This window comes from Andrographis paniculata, unplaced genomic scaffold (genome assembly GCF_009805555.1).
Source record: "Andrographis paniculata isolate CXL003 unplaced genomic scaffold, ASM980555v1 Contig89END, whole genome shotgun sequence".
In the NCBI taxonomy this organism is placed as follows: domain Eukaryota; kingdom Viridiplantae; phylum Streptophyta; class Magnoliopsida; order Lamiales; family Acanthaceae; genus Andrographis; species Andrographis paniculata.
The window spans coordinates 966687-978036 of NW_026137627.1; the positions used below are offsets into that span (position 1 = coordinate 966687).

The 11350-nt window shown below is 31.7% G+C and overlaps 2 protein-coding genes across 2 annotated transcripts; both read right to left on the reverse strand.

Moving 5' to 3' along the window:
- Positions 1 to 1020: 1020 nt before the first annotated feature.
- Positions 1021 to 2323, reverse strand: LOC127243108 (auxin-induced protein 22D-like). Its single transcript, XM_051262977.1, has 3 exons — positions 1966 to 2323; positions 1650 to 1855; positions 1021 to 1549 (listed from the first exon to the last, which is right to left on the reverse strand). The coding sequence occupies exons 1-3, from the start codon at positions 2154 to 2156 to the stop codon at positions 1377 to 1379; spliced, it is 570 nt and encodes a 189-aa protein (XP_051118934.1). The 5' UTR covers positions 2157 to 2323; the 3' UTR covers positions 1021 to 1376.
- Positions 2324 to 6944: 4621 nt separating this feature from the next.
- Positions 6945 to 10362, reverse strand: LOC127242973 (putative uridine kinase C227.14). Its single transcript, XM_051262775.1, has 12 exons — positions 10202 to 10362; positions 9878 to 9999; positions 9680 to 9723; positions 9530 to 9607; positions 8886 to 9078; positions 8747 to 8777; positions 8616 to 8674; positions 8349 to 8422; positions 8070 to 8156; positions 7510 to 7571; positions 7398 to 7426; positions 6945 to 7300 (listed from the first exon to the last, which is right to left on the reverse strand). Exons 1-12 carry the CDS (start codon positions 10254 to 10256, stop codon positions 7208 to 7210), a joined length of 927 nt encoding a protein of 308 aa, XP_051118732.1. The 5' UTR covers positions 10257 to 10362; the 3' UTR covers positions 6945 to 7207.
- Between the last annotated feature and the right edge of the window lie 988 nt (positions 10363 to 11350).

Genomic DNA, 11350 nt, shown 5'->3' on the forward strand with positions numbered 1-11350 from the left:
ATGACTTGTCTTGAATCGTTTAATGAACGTTTCAATTGAATGGTAAGGGCTTCAAGAGTTTTCTTTCATAATGATTAGAAATGGACAAAGAAATCCAAATTATGGGGCCGGGCCAATATTATTCCTTAGAAGGCCCAATTATTCCAATTTTTGTCTCTTAGGCCCATATTGATACAAGCGACTTGTATCTAATACTTATGAAAATGAACAGAATACAACTAATGAACAGAATATATTCAATTTAAATAGTTGTTTGACGTGATAAAAATAAAGTATAAAATAACGTTTTGAATATAAAATAATTTATAATATAATATAAAAAAATAATTATTTGATATGATATTGTTTTTAAAGAAAAAAATCCAATTAGTAAACAGTAAAAACCCATAAAAAGAACAAAACCTAATGTCCCCTGAGAGTTGGGTGGATTAGTGCTGTATGGTGACTGTTATATATATTTATTTTGAAAATAGTATGGATATAATAATAATAATAATAATAGTTTATTAGAGACAATTAATTAATGTATGGTAGCTGGCGGTCTTTCTAAAACAATGATGAAAACACATACACGCAAAGCCTCGTGTTGACCATACCACATAAATATTCCATATAAAAGTTTGTTGTAATATTGTACTCCATGAAAGAAAGAAAGATAAAATGGAGTATATATAAATACATACATACATACATATTAATTAGCAGTAGACTAGTCCCTCACGATTTTTTTTAATTTATTAGTAATTAATATATACTCTTCATGCACCAAATAATTATGCAAATCACCTAATTAATTTGGTATAATAGTATAGGTTAGATCGATACATCACTCAATCAAAAATTCTCAGATCCAGGAAATATGTATAGGTGTCTGCTCCAATACCTTTTTATTTTTGTAACCCTCTTTAAATCAAGATCTGATCTGAAGTTTAAATTCTTGGATCTTGTGAAATATTGTTGTCAGATCTGACTGATATTCCAAGAAATGTATGGAGAAATTAAAGATCTTTGGAAAATAAATTGTACTGTATGATATATATATATTGTAATTTGTATTTGAATAATAAAATAATACAGTGTGGATCTTGCAAAGTATGACAGCTTATGTGAAAGAAAAACGTAAACAAAAAAGAAATTTGATCGATGAACAAAATGAATTAATATCAAAAGTTGCCTATATTTTTGTACACATATGGTGTTGGTCCTTTTTCTTGATTCCTGTGCAGTCTTTGTCACAGAACTGAACATCTAGCCATGAAAGCTTGGAAGATATATAAAGACTTGCCTGCCGTATGATCTTGGATCATGCATCCGGCCAGGGGTGTAGTAGATCTGATCTAATTTGCTTTCATGAAAGAATCCAGAAATGGATCGATCTATAGGCAGCCGAGGCCTTTAGCATCAGAGCCTTTCATGATCCTCAGCCTTTTGCAGGAAGTCACAAACATGTTCCATGGAACATCTCCAACTAGCATCCAATCTCCATCTTTGTCCTCATATGTCGGTGCATATTCAGATCCGTTGTAGCCTTCTCTTTCTGAGTACACACCTGAGATTAATTGTTCAGAAGAGATTTTAGTTGTTTGGTCATGATTCAGTGCAACAAACTGTTGGATTATAGATATGATATCAAGTGTTAGTTAACGTACCTATGGTGCACTTGAACATGTTCTCCAATGCCTTGAGAAGATTGAAGTAGTTGTTGTATAATTTCAGATCAACCTTCCTCAAATAAGGAGCTCCGTCCATGCTCACTTTGATCAACATTCCAGATCCGTCGGATTCCGGCTTCTTCTGCGCCTGCAGAGCATTTTTCCGGTAAGATCGAACCGGCGGCCAGCCTACCACTTGTGCCCTAAATATTCAACAAATAAAATTCACCATCAGAAAAAAGCAATTCCAACTACAATCATTCATTATCAATTCATCACTTCATGAGATATATTAAAATTAATTTCAACTTACTTTGGAGCTGGTGCACCGGATTCCGATTTTTCCCCTTTCTGAGCTGAATCGTTCATTTCAGCACAAGATCTCTTGTTGCTCTTCGCATTAGAACACGACGACGACTGCTGCTCCGTCTCATCCGTCCCAGGCAATCCCAATCTCAACTCCGTCGCCTTCAGATTCAGATCACTCTCAAAAACCGTCGCCATTAATTTCTTCCTCCAAAAATCCAATTAAAATCCTTCACTCTCTTCGAAAATCCAAACTCAAACCTGAACAAAACAAGCAGCCTGCAGAAATTCAACTCCACGCAAAACCTATGAGAGAAAAATCCCCAATTCGTATGTGAATGAGCTGTTGTGAGAGAAGAAGTCAGGCAGGCAAAGTTTTTATAGGGTAGTTTATTTATTTATTAATTTAATTTATTTATTTTTAGGGTTAGCGACACACTGCGGGTGGCATATTCCCCGTGTGCATGAATTTCATGACATGCGGTGGGGGCGGTGGGCCCCACGCGGTGCTGGCGCGTAGTGCGGGGTTTCCCCAAAGTCACATGTGCGCGTGCGCAACACGCGCGGACGGACGGTCAGCTGTTGTCGGGCAAAAGGGCAGCAAATATTAGATGCGGAGGGAACATCCGTGGGACAAAGGCAACCGCCGTAATTGAAGGCTCTGGACTCGCAATCCGACGGCTGAGATCGTCTCGATATACAAGAAGAAATCGTGACCGTCGGATTGAATGTTATTTTAATTTTTAAAATACTTTAAATTAGAGAGCAGGCATGTGACGTGGGCCGGTGGGTTGTCGGTCGTAGGTAGGCAATGCCATGTGGGCTTTCATTAAGTGGGCCCAATTAGGCAAAAATAGATATAATTAATTAAATATTTAATTCATTGATTTCCTCCTAACCAGTACAATAATAATTAATTTATATATAATACTATTCTCGATTAATTGTTTATAAATATATTCTTTGACTTGATTTTAGAAAATAATAATTATAATTCATTTTTTTATTTAGTTAAAAGTGATATTGTTCAGAATTGTTGGCTAGTTTGAGATCACCAGTAATAAAATATTTGTGACATGTCTGCTTGGTCTAATAAATAATTTGACGTGCCCAAAAGTTGAAATGGACACAATCGTAGACCTCAATAGTATGGTAGGAATAAGGTATGTTCCTTTTGAATTCATTTTCAATTTTTTATCATTTTATTTTTAATATATATATACAAAATATCATATCAAACTATACTCAAACAAAATTTAAAAATATTTATTTGCGATTATAAAATATCACATCATATATTAAATTATTTTATTATTTTCAAAATTATTCAAGAGACTGGTTATGGTGGTAATTACTGAACTATTGATAAATATTATGTTGATTAGTCTTAGTCAGCATATTGTAACAACATATACAACACTTGCTATATATGTTATGAAATGATACGGTGAATATTCCCTCCGTCCCATAACAAAGTATTCATTTTTTCATTTTAGTTCTTCGCATAACAAAATATTAATTTCCTTTTTTAGTAACTATACTATCTACCTAACATTACAAATACCCTTACAACTTACAATATATTACACAAATGCCATTATATTTATATAACACATACTAATAAGGTTATTTTAGTCATTTTTACTTTATTCCTAATATATCCTAATATAATACTAATATTTCTAAAATTACGTAAAAAAAAACAAATGGATATTTACTTATGGGACGGAGGGAGTATATTATATGAACATAATCTGTACGTTATATATATATTTTTTATATTGTCCGACTATATTTGAGTTATTGTCAACACTATATTTGAGTTAGGGTGTGTTTGTTTGGGGGATTTTACCCTAAATCTACTATTCATCTAATTTTTATTTTCAAAAACATCAAATCAAATACATATTTTTTATTTTTTATATTATATAAAAAATCAATTTTATATTCAAAATATCACATCAATACCTATTTATATCACATTATACGACTATTCTAATTCAAATTTTTTACTATTCAAATCACAACTCAAAATCCAAATTCCCAAGCAAACACACCCTAAATACATCGATCCATCGTACTAACAATGACTTCATTTAAAACTCCAAAAATTTAAAATTCAAATTTAGACAAAAAAACTGAAAATATCGAAAATTTAAACTTAATGATTTTACGATCACGAGTTCATCCAGCTTCACGGTCATCATGTCATTAATTAATTAATTGGAATTAAAATTGGAATCCGATATCCTTTTTGTTAATAATTGTGAAAATGAAAGTGCTCTAAATCTATGTTGCAGTGATAGTGAAAAGAGTGTTGACATATAAATAATAATTAATCCCACATCGTTAAATTAAAACTTTATGGGCAAATCCACTATGTATGTAATGTAATCCACACACTTGTCTGTTTCAATACCACACAAAATGCATGCCCATCTTTAACGCCATATTTATTATTATTATTATTATTATTATTAATTTAGGACATCATATTTTATATTTTAAAATAATACTCCCTTCTTCCCTCGTCTCTCGCATTCTATGTCACTTTTTTTTTTTAAAAAAATAATATTTATTATATTAGGTAGGTAATACAATTACTAAATTAGAAAATAATAACCTTATTTTGGGGAGGACGGAGTATATATATATAATTATTTACTTTTTAATGACAAAAATACCCTTATTAGTATAGTGTAATATAAAAATAATGACATTTATGTAATATATTATAAGTTGAAAGAATATTTATTATATTAGGTAGGTAATACAATTATTTACTTTTTGACATGAGTTTAAATATAATGTATTTTTATCATTTACAATAAAAAAAGGTAAAAAATACTCATTCCATCCAAATTGAAAGTATTATTTTATTATTTTTGTCTGTCATATTTAAAAGTAACAATTTACTACTTCTATTATAATAAAAATAATTATACATTAATGTTAACATATTTTTAATTTATATAAAATATAAAAGACAAGAATATCAAAATTATTTTATATATTTTCACTAACTAATAAAATATAATTTTATTTTATTTTTATTGTAAAATTCTAAAAAAGTATATTTATTCGGCAGGATGAAGAAATGGTAAAAAGTTACTATTTTTTTATCAAAATTTATGTCAATTTAACTTAACACAAGTTTTTAAAAAATGAGTAAAAAAAAGAAAAAAATTCTTTTATATAAAAAAAAAATAGTATTTTTAACTAAAAATAAATAAAAATATTTTTTATAAAAAAAAAAATACATAAATTTTGATGAATATAATATTTTACTTAAAAAAGATAAATTGGAGAGAGGGAAAAGGATGGCTACACACGTGTGAGTTATTGAAGGTTGTTGGTAACGACAACGTGGGCCCTTTAGTGTGTCCAATCACAGCTCATTCAAATGTACCCAGGATGTTTATTTTTGTATTTTTGCATTATTTATTTTATCATAATAACATATCTATTAAAAAATATAATTCAAATATTCTAAAATGCCCTAGAAAGTAGAAATGTGTTGTGTCGGGATGTAATGTTGAAAATTCAGTTTTATTATTGACTAATAAGATGTTTGATTATAAGTTGGGCTGGTAGAAATTGGGTTTTGTTTGATCTGGGCCAAGAGCGTTTGGGCTCATGAAATATGGGTCAAATAATTGGGCCATATGGTAGCACAGGGGCCATTTTGATATGGGCCAAGTATAAATGGGTGTCTGATCTAGTCTGACAACAATTGGGCCTGTTTGTACATGGGCCGATAACACATCACTAGCTTTTGTCCACGTGTCAAAAATTCATTGAAGATAATGTCTTTTTCCCATATTCCCAAATATAGGAGTGAACTTGTGACCGCGAGATCATAGGTTCAAATCCCAACGTCTCCAAGTCTATCTTTACGCATGATTCGCCTAATATGACTTATTTTATTGAGCTTAGTTTACAGGGTATTAGGTTCGATCGGAAGTTTACCTTGTGCGCATCTTTCGAATAGCGGCTGCGGATTTCCATGTTATAAAAAGAAAAAAAATACCCTTTTCTCATCTTTGTATCAAAATTATTCACATCACAGTTTATAGTCATTATCCGTTCAAACTAAGTCTCACGGTGATAATTACCAAGTAAAGTTTACTAGTTTAAGACTTTTGAAGTTCAAAAATAAATTCGTACGGAATTGTCCAAAGAATTAGTCCGCCAGGTAGAATTCCAGCCGCAGATTTCAAACTAAATCTCTTGTTTTAGGAGGCAACCGGTGGTACCAAGAACTTTCTGGGGCATTGGCCAAAATATTTAACTGCTGTCCGTAATGAATGGTTTAGTGGTATGGGAATGGACTTGTAAATGTGAAGTAATGGTTCAGACCACGACGCCTCCAAGTCTTGTTGCTGAGGGTTTACCCAAAGTGCACTTTGATAGCGATCACTAACTAACCAACTAGTGACCCACCAAAACCTCCCAAATTTCTGGTCCAAATCAAGAAATTGAAAACAGGGAATGGTGGATTTTATGGAACCTACTTGTGAGATAATAAGTGGAGATTGGATACTTGTGGGAGATTTGCCATGGGAGTAAGTCACCCATCCATCCATCTATCTATTTAACAGAGATCAAGAATCTTTGAATGATAAGAAGATTTGAATTCAAACCTTCATAATCTCAGATTGATGAATTTTTGTTGGTTTCTTTCTGTATTACAGGATGTTTTTTTGGATCCTGCAAACGACTAAGGATAGTGAAAGGAACAGAGGCAAAAGGGCTTGCTGCTTGGCAACAAGATTATCTAAAAAAACCAGCATTTTATGCACAATTTGTCAATTTCTGTATCTATTAGTATTTTCTTTTTTACTATTGTTGAGCATATTTGCATAATAAAGTTGGTTAAACTAAATAGTTACACACTGAATTATATAGAAAATAACATCTAAATAAAATAAAATAAATAATAGTAAACCAGGTATACCAAATTTATGCATCAAGCCTTGCAAAAATAGTAATTAGCTTCGAATGCCGTGTGCCCTCCCAAATGATCACCATCATATATCTAAATTATTTGTTGATTTCTTCGATCCATCTACTTCACTAAATGAAGGTTTAATGTACTGAGACGAAGTATGCAATCTTCTTTAAACTTCTTTTAATAAATATACTACAGATAAGCAGCATTCAGCCACTTTTGATTTTATTTTTGGTCATGAATATACATTCTATAGCTCAATATGCATGCTTTATATTCATGTAAGTCTAGCAAAATTTTACCTCAAGAAATCGACTGACTTGATGATCAGATCTGCTTTATTCTTCGACTTCATTATCAGCTCTGCATTTGGCCTGTCGTTGTAGTCAATCTGCAGAATGAATTAGTGACAAGAGACAAAGATCAGTATTGCCAATCTGAACTAATCTGCCTCGCAAGGTGAAAAAAGGGATCAATTCAACATTTACCCGCCATTTAGCAACATCGGGGGGCTTTCCTATGCCATCAAAAAGCAGCAGTCATGTATAAATTTTGTTAATATCTGCTAATGATGTACTGATCATACAACTATGTATCAACCTGTCGATATATGTCGTCTTCGCACTCGCTCCATTGCCTTCTCCAAATCAACATCAATGAACCTGGGAAACAAAGCATAATGGGAAAGGTTAAATATCATCTACTCATGAATGCATCATATAGACCACAGGAACCATGTCGAGAAACAAATAACCTCCGCAGAATACTATGCAACTTCTTGTAATGCAATAATAACTACAATCTGTATCAGTATGCCCTGGTTCAATAACTACATGTTTTTATTTAGTAACACAATAATATTTAGGTAAGAGACGAATCAATGCCTTGTATCAGGAACTTGTTGGAATAGAGTGAAGTAGTGAAGAAGTTCTAGTGCAATAATATTTAGGTAAAATGAATCAAATGCCTCTTATCCAGGAACTTATAAGTAATGACAAAAAAAAAAAGAAAAAGGTTGGCTCTTATCAACAGCTCAACACATTCCATGCAGATGTATCCCAAAATTCCGAAAATTGATAAAGGTGATTTCTGCTAGTAATTGAGGACCAGTTGCTGGTTTTTCGTTGTGTATAGTAAAAATCAGATGTGCATTTTATTACCACTTGTCATCAAATATAGAGGAGATGTCTCTCCACACCTCGTCGTCCAAAAGCAAGTAGTTACCTTCAACTATCACTACTTTATGCCTGCAACAAACAACAGAAGTGTAACAAAACAAATGGTTGTCTGGAAGAAAAGTCACAATTATGACATACTGACATTATCACAGGACGATTTATTTTAAGCCCGGCTAGTAACTAGTGAATATTTTCAGTAGTAACCAACATTAAATTGGCGTCAACACTACTTTTATGCACAATATGGCCATCACAACTTACTCCAGGCTCACAAAGATGTCGTCTTCTACAGGATCTCCCACGCCATGGTCGAAAGATGGGGCGTACACTGATCCCTAAAAGATATAGAACAGATATATCATAAGTAACTGTGGAATGTGATTGAATTATTGTTTTTCATCAATAAACAACTGATGACATGCTAATTATGCAGCTATCCAGCATAGTATAAAAAAGCTGAATAGCAACACCAAAGGAACTCCTAAAGCTAATTTGTGTACGGTTCGTCCAAAGCTGGCATATGCATACCTTGTCTCGTAGATTTCCGAGACATCTCAGGAGTCGTTTGGGGTCAAATGTCCAAGGAGCTGAAAATCAGAAAATATAATGATTCTAATAAATTTAAGGCTTAAAGTAAATGCTTATAAAGAAAACTGCACCTCCTCGTCTTGCATGAGCTTCTTTTGGATCCTACTCAGGCAGAAAAATCTAATTATCAGAATACCATATACATAATAAAATTTAAATGCATGCAACTTGAGATAATTTTTTTCTTTATGATGATCTAGATGATTTAACCTCCATTCCATCCAACTGATGGCGATAAAGATGGAATCCATCCATGGGAAGCACAATTGCAACTGCTAGAGGCTGAACTTGAGAATCAACAACAGAAGACCTTTGGGTCCATATATGGTTGACTCGCCTAGCTACCTCAGAAGCAAGAGTGCTCTTTCCCGCGCCAGGAGGGCCACATAATCCAACAATATACCTATTCATCAAGGGGGATGTTTTAGTTCCATTTATAAAAGAAATCTTGTGAAACAACTACATATGGTTAAGCGACAATGGATCTTAAAATCCTATCATATTTTTCATTAGCAACTGCAAAATATAAGAAAGTTTGCAAAAATTAGAATCAATGGTGCAAAAAATATAACATTATTTCTTGCTAGATTACATCATTGTGTTATTTCTCCTTTAATTCACATTTACTGGTTAGATAATAAGAGAAGAATCATTATTAATATCTATACTCCTTGTTGGATATTACACTTTATACTAACTGCTAGACTTCGTTTCAATAGATACACTTAATAGCTGAAACATAAATTCACTATGATTCAGACATCAAAGGCGCCCCCAAATGTGCTATCAATTGATATCTAGTTAATTCCAGTTTATAGAGCCAGAAAATTTCAGATTAATAATCAAGAACTCACTTAAAATGGGGATTTGATTCAGCTGCTGCAACAGGAACAACACGTTCTGCTAAAGTATCATATATTTCCTCCATGCACCTGACAGGAACCATGAAACTTGTAAGAGGAAAAAATTAGCACAGATAGGCAGGAATTCAACAGCAAGAATACCCAGCCTCTATGATTGGGACTTCCTTCAACTGACAATTTCGAACCTGGAGAAATAGAATAATGCATTAAAACAAGATCTACAAATTTAGGCAAGATAAATGAATAAAATGCACAAGGTAACATCACAAAGAGTGTACAGTTCTCTTCGATATTTGAGTGATCAAATTGAACTGAAACAAAAAAAAAAAAAACAAAAACCTGTGAGTGATTCTGTTTCAAATTTCCAAATTGAACCACTAATGGCGTCAGCGCCCTCTTCGATGGAAACAAATGAACCTGGTTCCATTTGCACAAACCACCGCGCTCCAGTACAAATTCGGCTACATTCAGTAAAAACATTCATGATGTAAGTAAACCAATAGCTGCCCTAGAAAGGCACAAACACCATTAGAATGATTTCTTTTAGAAATTCTGCTCAGTTTCCCAACAAGTTCACCGTGAATTGAAAACCGCACAAGAACGAATTTGAGATTCCGCGGAAAAAATATATAAAGATGTTTGAACTTCGATCAAACAACAAACCAGAGTGAGATTGCTTGAGATGTGTACAGCCGGTGGAGAAAAACGAAGCCTCCATACCAAAATCGAACGCGGCGGACACCAAAATCTGCCGTTGCCAGAAGACAGCTCGACAGTACGACTCAATTCGAGTTTTTTAGAGAGCCGAATTCAAGGTCGTTAACTTAGCTGAATAAGATATGTAGTACTGCACTCATTTTTATCATTTTTTTTTTTAATTTATACATTTTAATTTTATTTTAAAATTTTTAATTTACAATATTTTTAAATTTTTAGATTAATTAATTAATTTAATTTATATTATTTTATAATTATTTTTATTAATATATTATTAATTATAAATCTATTATAAAATATATAAAATAGATATGAGAAAGTAATAATTATTATGAAAATTTAGCATTTATTAACTCTGTGAATTTTAATTTCTTTATTTTTAAAATAAAAATTTTGATCCATTATTTATTGAATTAATTCAATTTTAATGTTTAATAAAAATAATCAAAATTGTCATTTTAATAATATAGAAATGATTAAAAATGCATTTGATCAAAAACGTTATTAAAAATTTAAATGGCAGATATTGATATACAACTTTATTTTACTTTATTTTATTGTCATTAAAAAAATATTAGTCCATTTTTTTTAAGTAAAAATTTATACTATCTTGAGGAGAGGAAATTTGATTAAGTATAAATAACAAATTTAGAGCTCACTTTCACAACCAAAGTAGGAAACTAGTTTTCTATTTTTGTTTCTATTATAATTAGAGCTAACAAAAATAGATATGATCAAAAAATTTGGACCGTATATATCCCAACATACAAATTAATCGGCCGTACCCAGCCTGGCCCAATTCATCAAATTTAATATTTACATTTTAATTAATATCGTTATATACTCTCGCGTCCTACAAGAAGGATATTACTTTATTTATTTTTGTCCGTTCTAAAACAAGATTAATTTATTAATTTTACTACATACATAACATACTTAATACTCTTATAATTTTCAATATATTACACAAATTACATTACTTTTATATCACACAATCTAATAAAGGCATTTTTATCATTTTCACTATAAACCAATATAATACTCCATCCGTCAATTGAAAAGTTACCATTTTCCATTTTTGTCCGTCCCAAAATA

Coding starts and splice junctions, on each gene's coding strand:
- LOC127243108 (XM_051262977.1), bottom strand. CDS start 2,156: ATGGCGACGGTTTTTGAGAGTGATCTGAATCTGAAGGCGACGGAGTTG. Junction 1,856..1,965: donor TCCGGTGCACCAGCTCCAAA/GTAAGTTGAAAT, acceptor TTGAATATTTAG/GGCACAAGTGGTAGGCTGGC. Junction 1,550..1,649: donor CATGTTCAAGTGCACCATAG/GTACGTTAACTA, acceptor AATTAATCTCAG/GTGTGTACTCAGAAAGAGAA.
- LOC127242973 (XM_051262775.1), bottom strand. CDS start 10,256: ATGGAGGCTTCGTTTTTCTCCACCGGCTGTACACATCTCAAGCAATCT. Junction 9,079..9,529: donor GAATCAAATCCCCATTTTAA/GTGAGTTCTTGA, acceptor CTTGATGAATAG/GTATATTGTTGGATTATGTG. Junction 8,675..8,746: donor AGCTCATGCAAGACGAGGAG/GTGCAGTTTTCT, acceptor TCTGATTTTCAG/CTCCTTGGACATTTGACCCC.